The 25,554-nt window shown below is 43.3% G+C and overlaps 1 protein-coding gene across 6 annotated transcripts in view; it reads right to left on the reverse strand.

Moving 5' to 3' along the window:
* EPSTI1 (epithelial stromal interaction 1) overlaps positions 1-25,554 on the reverse strand; it is a 454,026-nt gene that overhangs the window by 170,445 nt on the left and 258,027 nt on the right. For all 6 annotated transcript variants that reach the window (XM_077297337.1, XM_077297335.1, XM_077297334.1 and 3 more), the window contains exon 2: positions 5,451-5,509. In XM_077297337.1, coding sequence (XP_077153452.1) covers position 5,451 — 1 coding nt within the window. In that variant the 5' untranslated portion in view covers positions 5,452-5,509. The remainder of the gene's footprint in view (positions 1-5,450; positions 5,510-25,554) is intronic.

A 25,554-nucleotide genomic window follows, 5' to 3' on the forward strand; every position in this document is an offset into this window, starting at 1 on the left:
AAACGTATAACCTCCCGATGTTCAGGAGTCATACACATGGTAACCTGTGTCCAAAACTGCGGTTTATTTTCTGCCAACGGCGTAGCATCAATACCCCTAAGAGGGATTGGATTTTCTAATGGCTCAAGAACAAAACCACAGCGCTTGGCAAATGACAGATCCATAAGACTCAGGGCAGCACCTGAATCTACAAACGCCATGGCAGGATAAGATGACAGTGAACAAATCAAAGTTACAGATAGAATAAATTTAGATTGCAAATTACCAACGGTGACAGGACTAAGAACCTTAGTTAGACGTTTAGAGCATGCTGAGATAACATGTGTAGAATCACCACAGTAGTAACAAAAGCCATTCTGGCGTCTATGAATTTTCCGCTCATTTCTAGTCAGGATTCTATCACATTGCATTAAATCAGGTGTTTGTTCAGACAGCACCATAGGTGAATTTGCGGTTTTTCTATCACATTGCCTTAAATCAGGTGCCTGTTCAGACAACACCATAAGGGAATTTGCGGTTTTGCGCTCCCGCAACCGCCGGTCAATTTGAATAGCCAGGGCCATGGAATCATTTAGACCTGTGGGAATAGGGAAACCCACCATCACATTCTTAATGGCTTCAGAAAGGCCATTTCTAAAATTTGCGGCCAGTGCACACTCGTTCCACTGAGTCAGCACGGACCATTTCCGAAATTTTTGGCAATACACTTCAACCTCGTCCTGGCCCTGAGACATAGCCAGCAAGGCTTTTTCTGCCTGAATCTCAAGATTGGGTTCCTCATAAAGTAAACCGAGCGCCAGAAAAAACGCATCAATATCCGCCAATGCCGGATCTCCTGGCGCCAGCGAGAAGGCCCAATCCTGAGGGTCGCCCCGTAAAAAAGACATAACAATTTTCACTTGCTGAGCGGAGTCTCCAGATGAACAGGGTCTCAGGGACAAAAATAATTTACAATTATTCCTGAAATTTCTAAACTTAAATCGGTCTCCGAAAAACAATTCAGGAATCGGTATCTTAGGTTCTGACATAGGATTTCTGATAACATAATCTTGTATGCCCTGCACACGAGCAGCAAGCTGGTCCACACTTGTAATCAAGGTCTGGACATTCATGTCTGCAGCAAGCTTGAGCCACTCAGAGGTAAAGGGGAAAAGAAAAAAAAAATGAGAGAGAGAAAAAAAAAAACTCAGAATTTTCTTTCTTATAATCCCGCTTCTGCAATGCATTTAACATTTAATACTGGCCTGGCAAACTGTTATGACCCCAATGGCGAGGGTCTCAGAGAAATAGGTAAGTCTGCGAAGTACAAAAATCCAGCTCATAGGGCAGTGGTAACTGGGTTGACCATATATCTACTCCTAACGCCAACACTAGAAGTAGCCGGGGAACATGCCTATGTTGGTCGCTAGATGTCTCGCGCCAGCCGGAGAACTAACTACCCCTAGAAGAGGAAAACAAAGACCTCTCTTGCCTCCAGAGAAAGGACCCCAAAAGTAGGATACAAGCCCCCCACAAATAATAACGGTGAGGTAAGAGGAAATGACAAACATAGAAATGAACTAGGTTTAGCAAAGAGAGGCCCGCTTACTAATAGCAGAATGTAGTAAGATAACTTATATGGTCAACAAAAACCCTATCAAACATCCACGCTGGAAATTCAAGAACCCCCGAACCGTCTAACGGCCCGGGGGGAGAACACCAGCTCCCTAGAGCTTCCAGCAAGGACAGGATACAGATTAAGTACAAGCTGGACAAAAATGCAAACAAAAACAAATAACAAAAAGCAAGAAAGCAGACTTAGCTTAATCTAGCAGGAACCAGGATCAGTAGACAAGAGCACAACAGATTAGCTCTGATTACAACATAGCCAGGCATTGAACTGAAGGTCCAGGGAGCTTATATAGCAACACCCCTGAACTAACGGCCCAGGTGAGCATACAAGGGATGACTGACATATCCAGAGTCAAATCACTAGTAACCACTAGAGGGAGCCAAAAAGCAAATTCACAACAAACCTCCCACCTGTTCTTTAGTTGTTCAATTAAACCCAGCCCTTAAAATTGCCCATTAAACTTTTTCAGAATTTAGCATGCTGGAGCAAAACGTATAGGTTTCAGATCACTGAAGCTAATAGCCTCAGTAAACCATATTTCCCCTCCAGCTGGTTCCCATTTATAAAGGATGGTGGAATAATTCCTTCTATTTTGAAAGCCATACAAAAAATTTGACTCTGTCATTTTCAGAGGAAATTAAAAGAACATTAGGTGGCACCATAACAAGTATGTAACAGCAACACCTAGACACAGAAACATATTTTTAAAATTTTCCCAACTGAAAATGTGATGTTTTGCATGCTATAACAAAAGAAATGGTCTTCATGGTCTACCATAAAATGTGTATACTGAACATTATATTAAACATGAGCAAAAAAAAATTTCTACCACCCTCATCTACTTTAGTACTCCATGGCAGCTGGTCGAGGGCAATGTGAACTTCGAGTGCCAGGTGTGAACCTAGCATTCGAAAGATGACATCCTTTATGCCTCTTGCGATGGCTGGTAACTAGAGCTCATACACAGATATGATGATATGGGGAAGTAGTTATCACTAGTGTTGAGCGATACCGTCCGATACTTGAAAGTATCGGTATCGGAAAGTATCGGCCGATACCGGCAAAGTATCGGATCTAATCCGATACCGATACCCGATACCAATACAAGTCAATGGGACTCATGTATCGGACGGTATTCCTGATGGTTCCCAGGGTCTGAAGGAGAGGAAACTCTCCTTCAGGCCCTGGGAACCATATTAATGTGTAAAATAAAGAATTAAAATAAAAAATATTGCTATACTCACCTCTCCGACGCAGCCTGGACCTTACCGAGGGAACCGGCAGCGTTCTTTGCTTAAAATGCGCGCTTTTCCTTCCTTCCGTGACATCACGGCTTCTGATTGGTCGTGTGCCGCCCATGTGGCCGCGACGCGACCAATCACAGCAAGCCGTGACGTAATTTTCAGGTCCTTCTAGGCATTCAGTATTTTAAAATTACGTTCCGGCTTTGTGATTGGTCGCATCGCGGTCACATGGGCGACGCGACCAATCACAAGCCGTGACGTCACGGGAGGCAGGAGACGCGCGCATTTTTAAAATTACGTCACGGCTTGTGATTGGTTGCGTGCCGCCCATGTGACCGCGACGCGACCAATCACAGCAAGCCGTGACGTAATTTCAGGTCCTGATGCCTATTTCTGCATTCAGGACCTGAAATTACGTCACGGCTTGCTGTGATTGGTCGCGTCGCGGTCACATGGGCGGCACGCAACCAATCACAAGCCGCGACGTAATTTTAAAAATGCGCGCGTTTCCTGCCTCCCGTGACGTCACAGCTTGTGATTGGTCGTGTCGCCCATGTGACCGCGACGCGACCAATCACAAAGCCGGAATGTAATTTTAAAATACTGAATGCCTAGAAGGACCTGAAAATTACGTCACGGCTTGCTGTGATTGGTCGCGTCGCGGCCACATGGGCGGCACGCGACCAATCAGAAGCCGTGACGTCACGGAAGGAAGGAAAAGCGCGCATTTTAAGCAAAGAACGCTGCCGGTTCCCTCGGTGAGGTCCAGGCTGCGTCGGAGAGGTGAGTATAGCAATATTTTTTATTTTAATTCTTTATTTTACACATTAATGTTGTATTTTACACATTAATGTTGTTTCGATACCGATACCCGATACCACAAAAGTATCGGATCTCGGTATCGGAATTCCGATACAGCAAATATCGGCCGATACCCGATACTTGCAGTATCGGAATGCTCAACACTAGTTATCACAAGCGGCACCAAGGAAGCTGACATATGAGTGGCAACTGAGGAAGTTCATACTGCCCGAGCCTGGCTGCCACACAGTACTGAAATGGGTGCCACACAAGGGTAGTGTTAATTTTTCACTTCTATCTAATGAATATGACTCATATGATTCATCAAGCCTGACGTTTAGCACACCAGTCTTGATGAACTGTGTGCTGGAGTAAGATGCAAAAAAGTTTTTAAGTGACATGCTCCTCTTTAATGAATATGAGCGTGCAGGTCATAGAAAATTGAATAAAATGATACCATGATATTTGCGATCCAATGTTTTTTTCCAGTTAAAGCAAAGTTTTTCTTAATATGTAAATAAGCTGATGAGATCTATCAGCTAAACACTGATCTGCATGGGAATCTGCCTCCTTATTTTATGCGTAAGAGGGCATTACCAATGTGAGACACATAATGGCTGCTCTCTTGATTTTACAGAATAGCTGTGTGTGATTATAAAGTCCCTGGAGTAGAGAAGACATAAGTGTGATTACAACTTACTCAGTACAGCAGAGCTCAAATTTCTCTAATTACAAACACATTTGCAGCTCCAGTTCTCCTTTCAGAATGCTTCAGCTTCCATCTACAGACAGTCAATGTGGGGGTAAGAGAAGTACAGCAGAGCTGACAACATTGTGACAAGAAAACTGCTGAAGTGTTTGTAATAAGACAAAATTCCCCTTTGCTGTACTGTGTTGGTTGTAAGCAGGGACAGTTCTGCAGTGAGATCAAGAGAGCAGACTGTCAGTCATTACATAATTCACACTAATAAATCCCCCCTTTATAATAAGCTCTGGAGGCAGATTCTCAGGGAGATTTACATTTAAGGAAAACGTGGATTTCACTGGAATAAGACATGGGATCACAGATATCAAGGTATCAGCTTATTCAACTCTCTATGACCTGAATGCCCATATAGAGTGACTAGGAGGGTTGATACTATTTCCAGATCCCCTTTAAGATCTCCATCTATGAGTGAGAGCTAGACTTTCCTGCTTACAAGGTAATGCATATGTGCATCCTATTGTTCAGCAGCTGTAACTAAAAATCTCTTGTCTCGGGGTCCATGGGGGTCATAAAAGTTCTAAAATACAGAAAATGTTGCAAACTATTTTAATAATGAATCCACCATCATGTCATCATTATACAAAGTAATTTTAATTCACAGAACAGCAGCAAAGTGTGATTTTTTTTAATATTGGAAATCATACAGTTTACCACCCTCACCCTCAAGGCCATAAGATTAGAGCTGTCTATTATCAATATTGCATATAACTAAAGACTAAACCTCACAATGTTCATAGAAGCTCCCTGTTACTCAGTTTCACTGAACATTAGGTACAATATGTGCTACCGCATGGTCTCTATGCAGAGCTGTATGACTATCTCTTCATTTCTCTGTAAAATGGTATTCAATATAGCATGCCAATTTTTGTCAGATTTTGGGTGTACTCAAAACATAAAATTGCATGTCAAATTGGAGGTCTGGAAAGGTACATTCTGGATACTTTGTACATAGCTATATTAGTAATGTAAGGAGATTACAGAAACAATACATAAACCTGTGGTAGGTATTTGTGTAAGGCTTTCTTACTTCTGAGAAGTTTTTCTCTTTTTGTTGGATTTGGTTGAAAAACTTGGCAGGGACTTGAGCTGCAATATGATAGAGATTACAATAATTATTAATTAACACTGAATCAATAGATACATTACTTTTAGCATCTGATATCCAAACATAACACACATACAACTCGAGCCATAATAAATGCTGCCTTTACAGTAGTTTTTGTAGCTAATGTATGTCTCATAAGTTACCACCAGTAGAGGAGTGGATGTGTTGTTTTTCATGGGGACATTGCAGTGAGGTTTTTCTACTACTTAGGGTATGTTCACACAACCATATTTTCAATCCAAGTACTGTCCATTAAAAAAACTCAGACACTAGGACCAATGTTCTGTCGCCATAAATAGGTTGCGAGTGTGGGCTCTTGAATCAGCGTTTCTATGGATGTCTCTATGTAACAGTACACATTAGCTTGATTCGACTGCAGAGGCACGTATCAAGATTCCAGAACGTCTATTTTCAAGGTGAATTTTTGTAGTTATGTACAATTCCAATAGCTAAAAAAGACTATTCCAAACCAGAGATGCAAAGACATAAGCTTCTTAGTACGACTGACATCCACAGAATGAGGAAGAAGGTAGAGGTTACTGACATCAGAGCTAGGGAGGCAGACAGGGAGAGAGGAAGGACAAACTTCTAAAAGTCAAACCTACCGGTAATTGGATAACATCATAACAGCAACAATACAATGTTGTATAATTCCCATGTTGTGGGACATGACAACAAATGTAATGTTATTCAATTGGGCTGTTCAGATGACTGTGTTGCTCACATGAACCAAATGTCCGTGTAAAAAAACAGCAGAATACACTAGTCTCTTTCATCTTCTGGATGAGACTCGCATATTCAAGTCTATGGGTTTATCACAAGAAAAAATTAAATCTCATACGGATGACCTAAATAACCCCTTAACGACCGAAGGTATTTTTGTTTTTTGTTCCCCTTCTTCCCAGAGCCATAATTTTGTTATTTTTTGGGCAAAATGGTAATGTGAGGGCTTGTTTTTTGCTGGACAAGTTGTACTTTTGAATGACATCATTGGTTTTAACATATCATGTAGTGGAAAACGGGAAGAAAATTCCAAGTGTGGTGAAATTGCAAAAAAAAGGGTAATTCCACACTTGTTGTTTTTTTTTTTTTTTTACCATGTTCACTAAATGCTAAAATTGACCAGCCATTATGATTCTTTAGGTTATTACGAGTTCATAGATATCAGACATGTCTAGCTTCTTTTTCAGTTAAGTGGAGAAAAAAAAATCCAAACTTTGGTTAAAAAAAAAAAAAGAAAATGGCACCATATTCCAAGACCTGTGGCGTCCCCAGTTTTCGTGATTTGGGTCTGGTTGAGGGATTATTTTTTGCGCAGCGAGCTGACGTTTTTATTAATAACATTTTGGTGTATATACAATTTTTTGATCACCAGTTATTGCATTTTATTCCAATATAGCGGCTACCAAAAAAAACGTAATTTTGCTGTTTTGAATTTTTTTATCATTACGCCATTTACCGATCGGGTTATTTCTCTTTTTACATTGATAGATTGGGCAATTCTGAATGTGGCGATACCAAATATGTTTGCTACATTGAACTGAGCTAGCTTCAATCACTGCTATTTAATAAGTTAAATGCCTTTGTCAATCTCTGACAGCATAACTGCATAGTGTCAGTGGTGCAGATGTTCCTGCACACATCAGACCAAGACACCCCAAATGTGATCACAGGGTGGAGATGTGTTGCCATATTCTATTGAATTGTCCCAACACCATCTTCTTTGTACTCCCATAAAGCCCAGCCGTGCAACCAAGGCTTCATTAGGGATTGTGATTTTTCACTATATACTGCACTATACATGTATTGCTGACAATATAAAGTATATGCAATCAAACGGACTAAAAAAATAAGTAAAAAGTAATAAGAACGTGCATCTCAGTAAATAGGGAATTTCTAAGCTTTGCTACGAGTCTGGCCTTCTGTTAGGAAAGCCCCGACATCACCAGAATATTACCTGATAATTTGGGTCGGTCCTGGTAAATTTAGAGCAACTTTTACAGAACAGAAAGAGGGACATATGTGCAGTGGCAAATTTTGACCAGGCCCCTAATGTCCCAAGAACCATGCATTTTCAATTTCCTTCTACCCAGGAAGGAGGAGATGGCAGAGGAGACATGTTGGCAATCAGAAACAGACTGCAGGGCATAGACAAAAATCTGGGACTGTGTTGCTATCCAGAAAGTTGGGACCTATGGATTTTTTTTTGTTCATTCATTGTTATAGCAGCAATAAATTTCCATTTTTCCGCAAGCCTCCCTGTACGTGCCCTTATTTTTTTGTGTCTGTAAGACCGAGTTCACATGTAGTGAAAGTGTTGTGTGTTTTTTTCTGCAAGTGGACTCCCTAAATTACACACAACAATATTCTCTGGTTATTGCATTTTTTATGCTTTTTTTAAATATGTTTTCCTCCTTTTTTAAAGTTTAGTTGTGTAAATTTGATGCAGCATTTTTAATGCGTTTTATAGTACAGAAAAGCTTTGATTCTGCACTTAAAAAAACAACATGCTATTACATGCTTTTTTGCAAGTTTTTAGACTCCCCATATCAGTCTAGAGTAAAAAAAACACAGTTTAGCAGTGTCTTTAAAAGCACAGTGGATTGGAGTTTCCATAAAATCGTATCCAATTTGCTTGGACAGTTAAACAAAAAATGCAGCAGAAAAAAACCTGCATTTACGCTACATGTGAACATGACCTAAATGTTCAAGCAAAGTGGATGTAATTTCATGAAAACGCCTGCCCATTGGGCAGAACGGTGGCTCAGTGGTTAGAATTGCAGCACTGGAGTCCTAGGTTCAAATCCCACCAAAGACAACATCTGCATGGAGTTTGGATGTTCTCCCCGTGCTTGCATGGGCCTCCTCCCACATTCCAAAGACATACTGATGGGGAATTTAGATTGTGAGCCCCATCGGGGACAACGATGATAATTGTGTAAACTGTAAAGCACTGTTTAATATATTAGCGCTATATAAAAATAAAGATTATTATTATGCTGTTTTTGATGCATAAGCGTCTATGTGGAGTCTGAAAAAAAAAACATGTAAAAATTGCATTTTTAGTGCAGAATCAAAACTTTGCTGTGCTATTAAAAAAAGGATTAAAGACTCTGCTTCACATCTGCACCAAAAACACATCAAATAAGGGATGAAAATGCATAAAAAAATCTGAAAAATGCAATTATTGAACACTGTTATTCTGTCATTGCGTGTCGTGGTATGGACACCTGCACAAAATGTGCAGATACAAAGCAGCAGACAAAAAGCAGCATTTAAGCTATATGTGAGCATGGCCTCATCGTTACATTTTTATTATCTTTCTTTTTATTGATGGAGAGCAAAAATCAATCACACCAGCTTTTTACGCAATTTACTGATCAACATAAATAATCTGTTCACTGTTTTGTACGGATTGGTAGCATTACAGGGACACCAAATATGTATGTGTTATTTGCTTATTTGTGGTGTTTATTTATTTATTTTAAAGTGTATTAAAATGGCATTATTATAATGGTTTTCATTATTTCTTAGCAATCTTGTAGGAAAAAAAAATCTGATTATTATTTTACCTTTAGAATACAGATACATAGAAAATGTAATGTTGGCGCATACACTACACATTCAAGTATAGAAAATTATGATATGCAAGTCAGTGCAGCCTGTGACTCATAGCTTTTGCTACTGCCTGTACTGTACTGCCTACATTGATGCAGGTTGGGTGTTCAAGTCCCAGGGAGATCAGATCCTTAGAAAAGACAAGAATTGTTGGTTATTTAAATGGAATCTGTCACCCCCTTGGATGCTTTTAAGCTATTACTATGGGAATACAGGTAATAGAATTGTTAAAATACTCTTATCTGTATGCCTCAAAGCTGCAGCCTAGTTGTTGAGAAATAGAGTTTTAATCTTTTATGTTTTCTTTCAGGCTCCGTGGCATGTGGTGCCTGTAAGAAATCTCTGTCTCCTGTCTTCATTATCATACCACCCCCCTCCCATGCACATCACAGTGACATGTGAATTGCAGTTGTGGTACCAAAATCCCGCGCCTGCACCCCGCACTCCTGCGGTTATGTGTACCTTTTCTGCCCTTCTATGGGCAGTGTCTTCATTGTTTTTCTGCACAGACACCGATGAGTCACTGCGACTTCCACTCTAGTGACCTCAGGCATGCGCACCACTTCATTCCTCCCTGCATAATAATTGTTCGGAACCATATACACAGCTCAAAAAAATAAAGGGAACACTAAAATCCCACATCCTAGATATCACTGAATGAAACATTCCAGTTGAAAATCTTTATTCATTACATAGTAGAATGTGTTGAGAATAATAAAACATAAAAATGATCAATGTGAATCAAAACTAATATCCCATGGAGGTCTGAATTTGGAATGATACTCAAAATCAAATTAGAAAATCAAATTACAGGCTGATCCAACTTCACTGGAAATGCCTCAAGACAAGGAAATGACGCTCAGTAGTGTGTGTGGCCACCAAGTGCCTGGGCATGCTCCTGATGAGGCGGCGGATGGTCTCCTGAGGGATCTCCTCCCAGACCTGGACTAAAGTATCCACCAACTCCTGGACAGTTTGTGGTGCAACGTGACATTGGTGGATGGTGCGAGACATGATGTACCAGATGTGCTCAATCGGATTCAGGTCTGGGGAACAGGCGGGCCAGTCCATAGCTTCAATGCCTTCTCTCTTGCAGGAACTGCTGACACACTGCTGCCACATGAGGTCTGGCATTGTCCTGCATTAGGAGTAACCGAGGGCCAACCGCACCTGCATATGGTCTCACAAGGGGTCAGAGGATCCCATCTCGGTACCTTATGGCAGTCAGGCTACCTCTGGTGAGCACATGGAGGGCTATGTGGCCCTCCAAAATAATGCCACCCCACACCATTACTGTCCCACTGCCAAACAGGTAATTCTGAAGGATGTTGCAGGCAGCAGATCGCTCTCCATGGCGTCTCCAGACTCTGTCACGCCTGTCACATGTGCTCAGTGTAAACCTGCTTTCATCTGTGAAGAGCACAGGGTGCCAGTGGCGAACTTGCCAATCCTGGTGTTCTGTGGCAAATGCCAAGCATCCTGCACGGTGTTGAGCTGTGAGCACAACCCCCATCTGTGGACGTCAGGCACTCAGACCATCCTCATGGAGTCGGTTTCTAACTGTTTGTGCAGACACATGCACATTTGTGGCCTGCTGGAGGTCATTTTGCAAGGCTCTGGCAGTGCTCCTCCTGTTCCTCCTTGCTCAAAGGCTGAGGTAGCGGTCCTGCTGCTGGGTTGTTGCCCTGCTATGGCCCCCTCCATGTCTCCTGGTGTACTGCCTGTTTCCTGGTAGCACCTCCAGCCTCTGGACACAGCAAACCTTCTTGCCACAGCTCGCATTGATGTGTCATCCTGGATGAGCTGCACTACCTTAGCCACTTGTGTGGGTTGTAGAGTCCGTCTCCTGCTACCACGAGTGCGAAAGCACAACTGACATTCAAAAGTGATCAAAACATCAGCCAGAAAGCAATGGTACTGAGATGTGGTCTGTGATCCTCACCTGCAGAACCACTCCTTTATTGAGTGAGTCTTGATAATTGCCAATAATGTCCATCTGTTGTCTATTCCATTTGCACAACAGCATGTGAAATTGATTGTCAAACAGTGTTGCTTCCTAAGTGGACAGTTTGATTTCATAGAAGTTTGATTTACTTGGAGATATATTCTGTTGTTTAAGTGTTCCCTTTATTTTTTTGAGCAGTGTATATGTATGTATATGTGTATATGTATATATATATATATATATATATATATATATATATATATATATATATATACATATATATATATATATACACACACACTAGCTATTGACTGAGCCCGTTCTATGCCCAGGTAGCAAGCATTCATACATTCATATAGGTACTGTACATTGTTTTATCTCTCATTTCCCCTCTCCCCTCCAGTGAAGCTGCTGCTTCAACCGACTTTCTGGAGATAATGACGCCATAGTACGCATGCGCTAACTTATTCACGTCACCGCGAGACACTGATGCTACTGTATTACATGCATCTCAGTGTCTCTGCTGGCTGCCAGGCTAAATGCTAGCATCATGCCAACGTTCAGAATGGCATCTCAATGTAGCAGACCTACACTCGTCGCTGGACAACTTGATGATTATCTCATCGTAGAGGTGAGGAATATTATTGTTTATTATTTTTTACCTTTTGCAAGTGACATGGGAATCGGAGGATTATCTTCTCATCCGACCGGTGAGGAATATTGTGTTTTCTTTTTTTTTTTTCTTTTACAGAGGACATGGGTTTCAGTGGATTAGGCGTAAAGGTGAGTATAACTTTGTTTTTTATTTCAAATAAAGGTGTCAATAACTTTATTTAAATTAAAGGACTTTATTCATGGTGTTTATTATTTACAATATGACTCTGGAGTAAGTAATTATTATTATTATTATTATTATTATTATTTATTTATATAGTACCATTGATTCCATGGTGCTGTACATGAGAAGGGGTTACATACAAGTTACAGATATCACTTACAGTAAACAATCTAACAATAACGGACTGATACAGAGGGGCGAGGACCCTGCCCTTGCGGGCTTACATTCTACAGGATTATGGGGAAGGAGACAGTAGGTTGGGGGTACTTATATGAGCTCTTACAAATTACGTTGAAAAAACAGTTTCAGAAATTCTTCAGGGGTAATTTTAGTCTTATTAATCATGTTATAAATAATGTAAGCATTTATAGCTAATACATTGAAGAGAAAAATAATATGACCATTGGCCATCTCTTACTGTTTCGAGCAACGTTTTAAGTTTCGCATAGTTTGATGTTTGTATCAATGCCACCCTGGGTTTTATGGTAAAAGTCTATTATTTCCAACTTCTTGTTATCACCGTCACATATAACTTTATCATGATTCATTTTGGACACTATGTTGGCTCAGTAGTTAGCACTGCAGCCTTGCTGAGCTATGGTACTGGGTTCAAATCTGTGTTTGCGTGGGTTTCCTCCAAGTACTTCGGTTTCCTCCCACACTACAAAGATATACTGATAGGAAATTTAGATTGTGCCAATAATGTCTGCAAAACGCAATGGCATAAATGGTGCTATATATGTGACAAAAATAAATACTAGAAATGCCTTGGGATTTTTTTTTTTTGCTGAAGCACGTGTAGTTGATGCAGCGTCATTAAGGACTAGGAAGCCACCAAAGCAGACTGTAAACTGCCTTCCATACTTGTGGAAATATGACAAAAACAAACTTTATTGGGGTCCAATTGACTCCACGCGACAAAAGGTTAAATAGTACATAGAAATATTAAATATTTTATAGAAATTAGGATTGTACTTACTTTATAGAAGAAATGGTCATTGATAATTACCGTATATACTAGAGTATAAGCCGACCCGAGTGTAAAAGAGACAGGGTTTTCCTCCAAAAATTACTAACCAAGTAGTATCAAAAAGGAACACTCCCTACACCTCTATTGAGGTCCGATATTAACTATTATTGCCAAACTTGACTATTAATAACTAATATCCACTAAATATGCCTCAACGTTATCTTTTCCTTATACTATATACTAACTGAGACAAAACAGTGTAACAATAAAGGATATTTATTACACACACACGTCTGCAGTCTATAACATACATATATATTTATACCCAAGCTGGCGACTATAAATATATATATATATATATATATATATATATATATATATATATATACAAATATACGGATATCACAACTCTGATACAGTAATATCACTACAGTATACAGTGATATCCCAACAGTATCACACAGTAATAACCCACAATATCTAGTAATATCACAACAATATCACCACAATATAAAAACCCACAATTAACTGCCCGATTACCCAAATCACACATACAATATCAGCCCTCCCAATCTATAGCTTACTAACCCTAAGGCCTAAGAGGTTACAGGGCCTAATAAGAAAAGGGGATACAGAGTACTTATCCACCGTGTGGGTCCATGATCTTCCCAGCAAGCCATAGAGCAAAAAGAGCCAGAGCAAATGTCTTGTGCCTTTTATGTCCAGCTAGAAGAGGTGTGTCCAGCCCCAGGTGTGTGGGGATGAGGTCACAAGTCTATTGTCCACTAGCCTAAGTCCAAAATGAAACCTGATATACCAGCGTGAGGAGGGGGCAACTGAGCACATGTGGGGGAATTATACATCACTAAACACATCTGTACGTAAAAATATACATTTTGGAGCACTTCCCTTCTACACCGAGTATAAGCCGAGACCCCTAATTTTGCCACAAAAAACTGGGAAAACGTATTGACTCGAGTATAAGCCTAGGGGGCAAATGCAGCAGCTACTGGTAAATTTCAAAAATAAAAAGATACCAAAAAAAGTAAAATTAATTGAGACATCAGTAGGTTGTGCTTTTGAATATCCATATTGAATCAGGAGCCCCATATAATGCTCCATACAGTTCATGCTGGGCCCCATAAGATACTCCATACAAAATATGCCCCATATAATGCTCCATACAGTTCATGATGGGCCCCATAAGATGCTCCATAGATTATGCCCCATATAATGCTGCACAAAGGTTGATGGCCTCATAAGATGCTCAATAGAATAATATGCCCCATATGCTGCTCCATAAAGGTTGATGGCTCCATAAGATGATCCATAGAATAAAATGCCCCATATAATGCTGCACAAAGGATAATGATGCCCCATAAGATGCTCAATAGAATAATCTGCCCCATATGCTGCTCCATAAAGTTTGATGGCCCCATAAGATGCTCCTTAGAATATTATGCCCCATATAATGCTGCACAAAGGATAATGATGCCTCATAAGATGCTCCATAGAATAATCTGCCCCATACGCTGCTCCATAAAGGTTGATGGCCCCATAAGATGCTCCATAGAATAATCTGCCCCATATGCTGCTCCATAAAGGTTAATGGCCCCATAAGATGCTCCATAGAATATTATGCCCCATATAATTCTGCACAAAGGATAATGATGCCCCATAACATGCTCAATAGAATAATCTGCCCCATATGCTGCTCCATAAAGGTTGATGGCCCCATAAGATGCTCTATAGAATATTATACCCCATATAATGCTGCACAAAGGTTGATGGCCCCATAAGATGCTCCTTAGAATATTATGCCCCATATAATGCTGCATAAAGGATAATGATGCCCCATAAGATGTTCCATAGAATATTATGCCCCACATAATGCTGCACAGAGGATAATGATGCCCCATAAAATAATATACCCCATTTGCTGCTGCGGTTAAAAAAAAATAATAATAATAATTACATACCTCTCTTCGCTGGGGGTCTGGTGCCAGTGTCCTGAAGTGTCAGCAAACCAGCAGTTGCGATATTCACCTGTCCCCATTCCACCGCCGCAAGTCTGTGTTTTCCGAGTCTCTGCAGTGACTGTTCATGCAGAGGGGACGCACTAAACACGTCATCGCACCCTAAGACTTGAACATCACAGCCAGAGGACGCGGAAGGCAGAGCCCGGCTGTGGAACGGGGACAGGTGAATATCACATGGCTCACCCTCCCCCGTCATACTCACCCCCTCCTGGCGCGGTCTCTGCTTCTCAGATGGTCTCCGGCGCCGGCAGCTTGTTCCTGTGTTCAGAGGTCAAAAGTAATGGGGCGTCTTATAAACGCAGGTGTGAAAATACAAGTTCAGGATCACATTAATTTGCGAGATAAAATAGGATTGCTCTCTGATTAGTATTATTCTATGATTCCCTGCTCATCTGCAATTTTTTGTGTCCTCATGTATTGGACGAGACTTGCCAATGCAAGTCATTGGGTGCGGAAAAAAAAGAAAAAAATCTCACGGCACACAGACCATGCATGTGTCATTCGATTTTTACTCATCCATCTCCTAGAAAACCAGACATTTCATTCGCCGAGAACAATAAATTCACTGTGCTACCCGTCAGAATAAATAGAATAGACAGAAAGATGTCAGTCACATATGTAATTAGTGCAGTGCATGTATAGTTTAGCTGAATTAAATAATTTAAAGAAAAAAATGGCGTGGGGTTGCACAAAATTTTAATAATCAGCAGAGGGAAAATTGACAACTGGGGCAGATGTTTATAGCCTGGGAAGGGGGTAACAAACATGAAGCTTTCCAGGCTATTAATATCAGCTCACCGCTGTATATGTAGCCTTTACTAGTTATTAAAATGGGGGACCCTGTTGTGAATTCCGTTCTCGGGCTCCCTCCTGTGGTCATGAGTGGTACTGTGTGAGTTTGTTCTTGGGCTCCCTCTGGTGGCCTTTAGCGATATGGCTGGTCTGTGGCTGGGTTCAGCTGCTTCATTTCCTGCTTTGCTGTTCCTATTTAACTCACCTGGACCTTCACTTGTTGCCTGCTGTCGTTGTATTCAGTCCTGATTCTGATCACTCCTGGATCTTCCTTGTGACCTGTCTCCTACTGGAGAAGCTAAGTCTTGCTTGTTCATTTTGCTCATTATTTCCTTGAAAACGTTTCTCAGTATATGATGAGTTCAGTCCAGCTTGCTTTAATGTGATTTTTCGCTTGCTGGTTAGTTCTGGGGTGCAGAGTGCGCCCCTCACATCGTGAGTCGGTGTGGGGGTTCTTGTATTCTCTGCGTGGTTTGTTTTTGATAGTTTTTGTACTGACCGCACAGATTCCTAGCTATCTTCAGTCTGTCTAGTGTTAGCGGGCCTCATTTGCTAAACCTGTTTCATTTCTACGTTTGTATTTTCCCCTTATCTCACCGTTATTATTTGTGGGGGGATGTCTAAAACTTTGGGGTTATTTCTCTGAGGCAAGTGAGGTCTTTGCTTTCTCTCTAGGGGTAGCCAGTTTCTCAGGCTGTGACGAGGCGTCTAGGATTTTAGGTAATGCTCCACGGCTGCCTTTAGTGTGTGTGGATAGGATCAGGATTGCGGTCAGTATAGCTTCCACATCCCCAGAACTTGTCCTAATATTCTGGTTTACAGGTCAGGTCAGTTTTGTGATCCTACCACCGGATCATAACAGTACAGCAGGCCCACAAAGTGTTAATGCAGCAGAAGAGGGAGAAGAGAAGTCCTGAGGTCATTTTTTTTTCCTCTGCACTGTGTTTAGACTCTCTCCTCCCCTTAATCTCTGGGTGGTTCTGAATTCAGCTGCAGATATGGACATTCAGAGTCTGTCTTCTAGTGTGGATCATCTCACTGCAAGGGTACAGGGCATTCAGGATTATGTAGTCCGCAGGCCTATGTCAGAGCCTAAAATACCAATTCCTGAGCTGTTCTCCGGAGATAGATCTAGGTTTTTGAACTTTAAGAATAATTGCAAGTTATTTCTTTCTCTGAGACCTCGCTCCTCTGGTGACTCTGTTCAGCAAGTTAAAATTGTTATTTCTTTGTTACGTGGTGACCCTCAAGATTGGGCATTCTCTCTGGCGCCAGGAGATCCTGCATTGCTAAATGTGGATGCGTTTTTTCTGGCGCTTGGATTGCTTTATGAGGAACCTAATTTAGTAGACCAGGCAGAAAAGATTTTGCTGGCTCTCTCTCAGGGTCAGGATGAAGCAGAGGTTTACTGTCAGAAGTTTAGGAAGTGGTCTGTGCTCACTCAATGGAATGAGTGCGCCCTGGCAGCGATTTTCAGAAAGGGTCTTTCTGAAGCCCTTAAGGATGTTATGGTGGGGTTCCTCACGCCTGCGGGTCTGAATGAGTCAATGTCTTTGGCCATTCAGATTGATCGGCGTTTGCGGGAGCGCAAACCTGTGCACCATCTGGCGGTATTTTCTGAGCAGAAGCCTGAGCCTATGCAATGTGACAGGATTCTGACCAGAATTGAACGGCAAAATCACAGACGTCAGAATGGGTTGTGCTTTTACTGTGGTGATTCTGCTCATGTTATCTCAGAGTGTTCTAAGCGCACAAAAAGGTTCGCCAGGTCTGTCACCATTGGTACTGTACAACCTAAATTCATTTTGTCTGTTACTTTGATTTGCTCTCTGTCATCCTACTCAGTTATGGCTTTTGTGGATTCAGGTGCTGCCCTGAATTTGATGGATTTGTCATTTGCCAGGCGCTGTGGTTTTGTCTTGGAGCCTTTACAATTCCCTATCCCACTAAAGGGAATTGATGCTATGCCATTGGCCAAGAATAAGCCTCAGTACTGGACTCAAGTGACTATGTGCATGGCTCCGGCACATCAGGAGGTGATTTGCTTTCTTGTGCTACATAATTTGCATGATGTTGTCGTGTTGGGTTTGCCATGGCTGCAGGCTCATAATCCAGTCCTGGATTGGAAAGCAATGTCTGTGTCAAGTTGGGGTTGCCTGGGGATTCATGGCGATGCTCCTTTGGTGTCAATTGCTTCTTCTACTCCTTCTGAAGTCCCTGAATTTTTGTCGGACTACCAGGATGTATTTAATGAGCCCAAATCCAGTCCCCTTCCTCCTCATAGGGATTGTGATTGTGCTATAAATTTGATTCCTGGTAGTAAGTTCACTAAGGGACGACTTTTTAATTTATCTGTACCAGAACATGCCGCTATGCGGAGTTATATAAAGGAGTCTTTGGAGAAGGGGCATACTCGCCCGTCCTCGTCCCCTTTGGGTGCGGGGTTCTTTTTTGTGGCCAAGAAGGATGGTTATCTGAGACCCTGTATAGATTATCACCTTCTAAATAAAATCACGGTCAAATTTCAGTACCCCTTGCCACTGTTGTCCGATCTGTTTGCCCGGATTAGGGGGGCCAGTTGGTTCACCAAGATAGATCTTCGAGGAGCGTATAATCTTGTGTGCATAAAGCAGGGCGATGAATGGAAAACAGCATTTAATACGCCCGAAGGCCATTTTCAGTACTTGGTGATGGCTTTTGGGCTTTCTAATGCCCCCTCTGTGTTTCAGTCCTTCATGCACGACATCTTCTGAGAGTATCTGGATAGATTTATGATTGTGTACCTGGACGATATTTTGGTCTTTTCTGATGATTGGGAATCTCATGTGAAGCAGGTCAGGCTGGTATTTCAGGTCCTGCGTGCCAATGCCTTGTTTGTGAAGGGCTCTAAATGTCTCTTCGGAGTCCAGAAGGTTTCCTTTTTGGGCTTTATTTTTTCTCCTTCTACTATTGAGATGGATCCAGTCAAGGTCCAGGCTATTCATGACTGGACTCAACCTACATCTGTGAAGAGTCTTCAGAAGTTCTTGGGTTTTGCTAATTTTTACCGTCGCTTCATCACTAATTTTTCTAGTGTGGTTAAGCCTTTGACGGATTTGACCAAGAAGGGTTCTGATGTGACGAATTGGTCTCCTGCGGCCGTGGAGGCCTTTCAGGAGCTGAAACGTCGGTTTTCTTCGGCTCCTGTCTTGCGCCAGCCCGATGTCTCTCTTCCCTTTCAGGTCGAGGTTGATGCTTCTGAGATTGGAGCAGGGGCTGTCTTGTCGCAGAGAAGCTCTGATGGCTCTGTGATGAGACCATGTGCTTTCTTTTCAAGAAAGTTTTCGCCTGCCGAGCGGAATTATGATGTTGGTAATCGAGAGTTGTTGGCAATGAAGTGGGCATTTGAGGAGTGGTGACATTGGCTTGAGGGAGCCAAGCATCGTGTAGTGGTCTTGACGGATCACAAGAATTTGACTTATCTCGAGTCTGCCAAACGGTTAAATCCTAGACAGGCTCGATGGTCGCTGTTTTTCTCTCGTTTCGATTTCGTGGTTTCATATCTTCCGGGTTCGAAAAACGTGAAGGCTGATGCCCTTTCTAGGAGTTTTGTACCTGACTCCCCGGAAGTTTCTGAACCGGCTGGTGTCCTCAAAGAGGGGGTGATTTTGTCTGCCATCTCTCCCGATCTGCGACGGGTGTTGCAGGAGTTTCAGGCCAATAGACCTGACCGTTGTCCACCGGAGAGACTGTTTGTCCCGGACAGATGGACCAGTAGAGTTATTTCCGAGGTTCATTCTTCGGTGTTGGCGGGTCATCCTGGGATTTTTGGTACCAGGGATTTGGTGGCGAGGTCCTTTTGGTGGCCTTCCTTGTCGCGGGATGTGCGTTCCTTTGTGCAGTCCTGTGGGATTTGTGCTCGGGCCAAGCCTTGCTGTTCTCATGCCAGTGGATTGCTTTTGCCTTTGCCTGTCCTGAAGAGGCCTTGGACGCATATTTACATGGATTTTATTTCGGATCTTCCTGTCTCTCAGAGGATGTCTGTCATCTGGGTGGTTTGTGATCATTTTTCTAAAATGGTCCATTTGGTGCCCTTGCCTAAGCTGCCTTCCTCCTCCGATTTGGTGCCACTGTTTTTTCTGAATGTGGTTCGTTTGCATGGTATTCCGGAGAACATTGTGTCTGACAGAGGATCCCAGTTTGTGTCCAGATTTTGGCGGTCCTTTTGTGCTAAGATGGCCATTGAATTGTCTTTTTCGTCGGCCTTCCATCCTCAGACGAATGGCCAAACCGAACGAACTAATCAGACCTTGGAAACTTATTTGAGATGTTTTGTTTCTGCTGATCAGGATGATTGGGTGACTTTTTTGCCATTGGCTGAGTTCGCCCTCAATAATCGGGCTAGTTCTGCTACTTTGGTTTCACCTTTCTTTTGCAATTCTGGTTTTCATCCTCGTTTTTCCTCGGGTCAGGTTGAGCCCTCTGACTGTCCTGGGGTGGATTCTGTGGTGGATAGGTTGCAGCAGATTTGGAACCACGTGGTGGACAATTTGACGTTGTCACAAGAGAAGGCTCAGCGCTTTGCTAACCGCCGTTGCTGTGTGGGTCCCCGACTTCGTGTGGGGGATTTGGTATGGTTGTCTTCTCGTTATGTCCCGATGAAGGTTTCCTCTCCTAAGTTCAAGCCTCGTTTCATCGGTCCTTATAAGATTTTGGAAATCCTCAACCCTGTGTCATGTCGTTTGGACCTCCCAACATCGTTTGCCATTCATAATGTGTTCCATAGGTCATTGTTGCGGAGATATGTGGTGCCTGTGGTCCCTTCTGTTGATCCTCCTGCTCCGGTCTTGGTCGAGGGGGAGTTGGAGTATGTGGTGGAGAAGATCTTGGATTCTCGTATTTCGAGACGGAAGCTTCAGTACTTAGTTAAATGGAAGGGCTATGGTCAGGAGGATAATTCCTGGGTTGTCGCCTCCGATGTCCATGTGGCCGATTTGGTTCGTGCCTTTCATTCGGCTCGTCCTGATCGGCCTGGGAGCTCTGGTGAGGGTTCGGTGACCCCTCCTCAAGGGGGGGTACTGTTGTGAATTCCGTTCTCGGGCTCCCTCCTGTGGTCATGAGTGGTACTGTGTGAGTTTGTTCTTGGGCTCCCTCTGGTGGCCTTTAGCAATATGGCTGGTCCGTGGCTGGGTTCAGCTGCTTCATTTCCTGCTTTGCTGTTCCTATTTAACTCACCTGGACCTTCACTTGTTGCCTGCTGTCGTTGTATTCAGTCCTGATTCTGATCACTCCTGGATCTTCCTTGTGACCTGTCTCCTACTGGAGAAGCTAAGTCTTGCTTGCTCATTTTGCTCATTATTTCCTTGAAAACGTTTCTCAGTATATGATGAGTTCAGTCCAGCTTGCTTTAATGTGATTTTTCGCTTGCTGGTTAGTTCTGGGGTGCAGAGTGCGCCCCTCACATCGTGAGTCGGTGTGGGGGTTCTTGTATTCTCTGCGTGGTTTGTTTTTGATAGTTTTTGTACTGACCGCACAGATTCCTAGCTATCTTCAGTCTGTCTAGTGTTAGCGGGCCTCATTTGCTAAACCTGTTTCATTTCTATGTTTGTATTTTCCCCTTATCTTACCGTTATTATTTGTGGGGGGCTGTCTAAAACTTTGGGGTTATTTCTCTGAGGCAAGTGAGGTCTTTGCTTTCTCTCTAGGGGTAGCCAGTTTCTCAGGCTGTGACAAGGCGTCTAGGATTTTAGGTAACGCTCCACGGCTGCCTTTAGTGTGTGTGGATAGGATCAGGATTGCGGTCAGTATAGCTTCCACATCCCCAGAACTTGTCCTAATATTCTGGTTTACAGGTCAGGTCAGTTTTGTGATCCTACCACCGGATCATAACAGGACCCCCTCAAGAAAATTACATGGGGCCGCCCTTATAATTAATAACCACCTAAGGCTAGGCAGAAAGTTGCCGGCTGATATTAATAGCCTAGGAAGGGGCCATGGATGTTAACCCCCTCCCAGACAAAAAACATCAGCTCTCAGCCGCCTCAAAAATAGCGCATCCATAAAATGCACCAATTCTGGCACAGGAGGCTGTGTGGCATCCCTGGAAACCTAGTGAAATGCTGGCCATGATGAGTAGAATGCCAGACCCTGAAATGTTTCCTCACACCATTTATTAGAGTGGTAGAGAAAAATTGGTAAGGCTTTCTCCTGTTTTTGGTGAGATTTAGAAGACCTGGTATCAGCAGAGGAAGGGGATACAATCTACCCCCTTGTGGTAAGGGCAATAGGAGCCCTACCTGAAAATGATACTTCACTAGACTGGGGGAAGCAGTATGTGAGAAAACTCACCCAGTGGGGTCAAGACAGGTTAACCTCCCAGTCAGCCATCCTTTGTGATATCCAATAGGATGACAACGAGTCAGTCAAGAAATATTATACCCATCTCTGGCAAAGATGGCAAGATTTAGGATACAAGAGCACATACAAGGTCCACACCTCTTTACTGTCCTGTGTCTGTTGAAGGTTTAAAATCCTTGACTAGAGAGCCACTAATAGTGTCCTGCTTGGAGTATCGAGTACCGTATTTTTCGGACTATAAGACGCACTTTTTTTCCTCCAAATTTGGGAGGAAAGTGTGGGTGCGTCTTATAGTACGGATATAGCATGTGGGGAGGGGGGCAGCAGCGAGTGGGATCGCACTGTTATCCCACTTCAGGATGTCCCCGCTGCCCGGAATCAGCTGCTGGGGAAAGCACATGGCCCCGCTGATTAAGTGCAGTGAATATTTATTAGCTGCTCCCCGCCCACCGATCAGCTGAGCGGTGAGCCGGGAGCAGCAAATGAATGCTGCACTTAAGCAGGGACACACAGTTTCCCCAGCACTGATTCCGGGGAGAATCTGTGTGTCCGGGGGAGGAGGAGGTAGCAGCAGGGGCCAGGAGATCGCTGTCTACCTGCCTGTGCTGGACGCTGAGCTGTCTGGTGCACAGGGAGGACCTGTGTGATGTCAGAAGTGGGCGGGCTGGAGCATCACATGGCAGCTCAGAGCCCTCCCTCTTCTGACATCATCACAGGTCCAAACTGGAGAAAATGTATATAGTAAAATACACCGGCGCTCCAAAAAGGTGTTTAAATGTGAGGGTGAGCGGAGCTGCTGGTGCCTAGACGGCTACTGTGCCAAGCCTGTCATATAGGGGGAAAAACTTGGTATGATAAAATGTAGGTCACCGCGCTACCTAACTCAAAGAAGAAACATGCACGGAGGAGCAGCTACTTTCTCCTAGCTCCACCTTGACCAAGACCCGCTCCCACAGACTTATCCTCGGCACCCACAGCGTTTAAGTAAGTCTTTTATTCCTTTTTGGGGGCACTATATACTCAGTCTTTCTTCTTTAAGTTAGGTAGTGCGGTGACCTACATTTTATCATCACAGGTCCTTCAGACTCCCACCTAGAATCTGCAGCTTCCTCTTATGTCCTGCCCTTGGAAAGGCAACAACAACAGGGAGGGCTCTGTGTGTGTGCAGCCATGGGATGCTCCAGCTTTTACCTCACAACAGTGTGGCTGGCTGCCACAATTAAGAGGTCAGTCTTTACAAAACACAATAAAGCACTCTGCCACTCCTTGGGTGAACTATAACTCCCAGCATGTCATAGGATCTGCAGGACATGCTGGGAGTTACAGTTCTCCCATGGGATTTTAAAGCAGCACTCCAGTGTTGTTTTGCAGTGCTGGAGTGGTGCTTTCACTATAAGCCCTGTGCACCCATTCTTAGGGCTCATTTCCACATGCGAGGCACACGTCCGTATCTCGCATGTGGAAACCAAGCTGTGGAGCCGGCACTCCAGAGCGGAGCGTGCGGCCGCATAGGAACACATGGAGCTGCACAGCTCCGCTCCAAAGTGCCGGCGCCACAGCTTGGTTTCCACATGCGAGATACGGACGTGTGCCTCGCATGTGGAAATGAGCCCTTATACTCACCCTCCAGCGTCTTCATATCGTACTTCACAGACACCACACTGGTCCCGCAGCTTCCAACATAATAACGTACTATTATATATAATAACACCACATATAATAGTATGTTATTTATGTTATTAAATATTTTACCACATTTTTTTTGCTTCAAATATTTTTTTCCCTATTTTCCACCTCTAAAACCTGGGTGCGCCTTATAGTCCGGTGCGTCTTATAGTCTGAAAAATACGGTATTTTGTCTCCTAGATACAGAGCATGCTAACCCCCCTCCTCCCTCTTCATCAGTGAAGGGAGTCAGGGTCATGAATGCTGTGCAGTGCCTGCTATAATTTTTCTATCTTTCTCCCTCACTGTTTATGTCGTTCATGATGTTACTGTTATTCACTCAAGTACTGCTTGACATTTCAGGTTTCAATGTGCCCTCCTCATGTCTGATAACATCAGCATTCACCATTGCACTAGTCTGAATCCAGCCACCTTGCTGTCTCTGGAGGGAGAAAAGCGTGGTAGTGGTAACTTGGGTGACCTGCTAGTTGAGCCACAAGAGGAACATGACTGTGTACAACTAATGTCCCACGGGGGTTTCAGTCATCTTACCGATGTCCCACTAGATAACCCAGACCATGAGATCTTGTAAATAGATCACAGTATGGCATGGATGGCCGATTCCTCACTGATTATGCTGTTTCCCTCCATGAAACCATAAAATCATAACTGCTGCCGCCACACATGTCCACCCGGGGAGCTGTACTCCATGCCCTAGAAGAAGCCTGCAGACATGTTAATGACCAAACTGCTACCATTTATACCGACAGCTCCTATACTTTCATGACTATGGACCTAAATGGAGAGCTTGATCTTTTCTCGCAAGTAAGCCTAACAAGAAAGATAAATCTGTCCAATGCCTGATGGAGGCCCTACTTTTACCAGAAAAAGTTGCCATAGTGAGAGTCAAAGGTCAAGCAAAGGAAGACTCAACCAAAGCAAAAGGCAACCATTTGGCCGACCAGACTGCAAAATCTGCAGTTTCAAAACCACAACCCTGCCATAGTGGCAGTTGCACGGGTGGCCACCATTGCGGACCCACCTGTGACCTACGACCTTCTCCAGAAGCTTCAACAACAGGCTGGTGTTGAAGAATTTGCCTGATGGCAGCAGAAAGAAGCTGTGACGTTACCAGAAAAACTGTGGCATGTGGAGGACAAAGTTTGCCTTCCCCGAGTTCTGTATCCCATGATGGCTCAAGTCACCCACGACAATACCCACCAGTCAAAGCCTGCCATGACAGGCCTTGTCCACCACCTTTGGTATGCTCCTGGGTTCAGTGTCAATGCAGCCAAACACGTTCAAGCCTGTCTGATCTGTACGTTCAACAATGTGGGATGCACCACTAAGACGCCTATGAGACACACACCGAGGCTCATGTACCCATTCCAGCGCATTCAGAAAGACTACATTCAACTTCCTAAGGATACACTTGTGTGCTGACCTCTTCCTAGGATGGACAGAAGCGTACGCCATGTGTATACAGCCATCACAAATGGTACAGTGAAGAAACTAATCTCAGAAGCCATCTGCAGATACGGGGTGCCTGAGACTATAGAGGGTAACAGAATTATCCACTTTACCGGAGAAGTGATGCTGGAAATAATGACTCCCGAGAGAGTCGAATAGGCCTTTCATGTTGTGTACCATACACAAAGTAGCCGTAGAGTAGAGAGATTCAATGGGATCCTGAGTCTGAACATCCAAAAAGCCATGGCTGAAATGGGCAGATCATGGACAGAATGTTTGCCCCTTGCACTCTTCTCAATCAAGTATGTGCCCGACAAAAGACAAGCCTCAGCTGATATGAGGTGGTAGTTGGG

Source organism: Ranitomeya variabilis, chromosome 3 (assembly GCF_051348905.1).
Source record: "Ranitomeya variabilis isolate aRanVar5 chromosome 3, aRanVar5.hap1, whole genome shotgun sequence".
Taxonomy (NCBI): Eukaryota; Metazoa; Chordata; class Amphibia; order Anura; family Dendrobatidae; genus Ranitomeya; species Ranitomeya variabilis.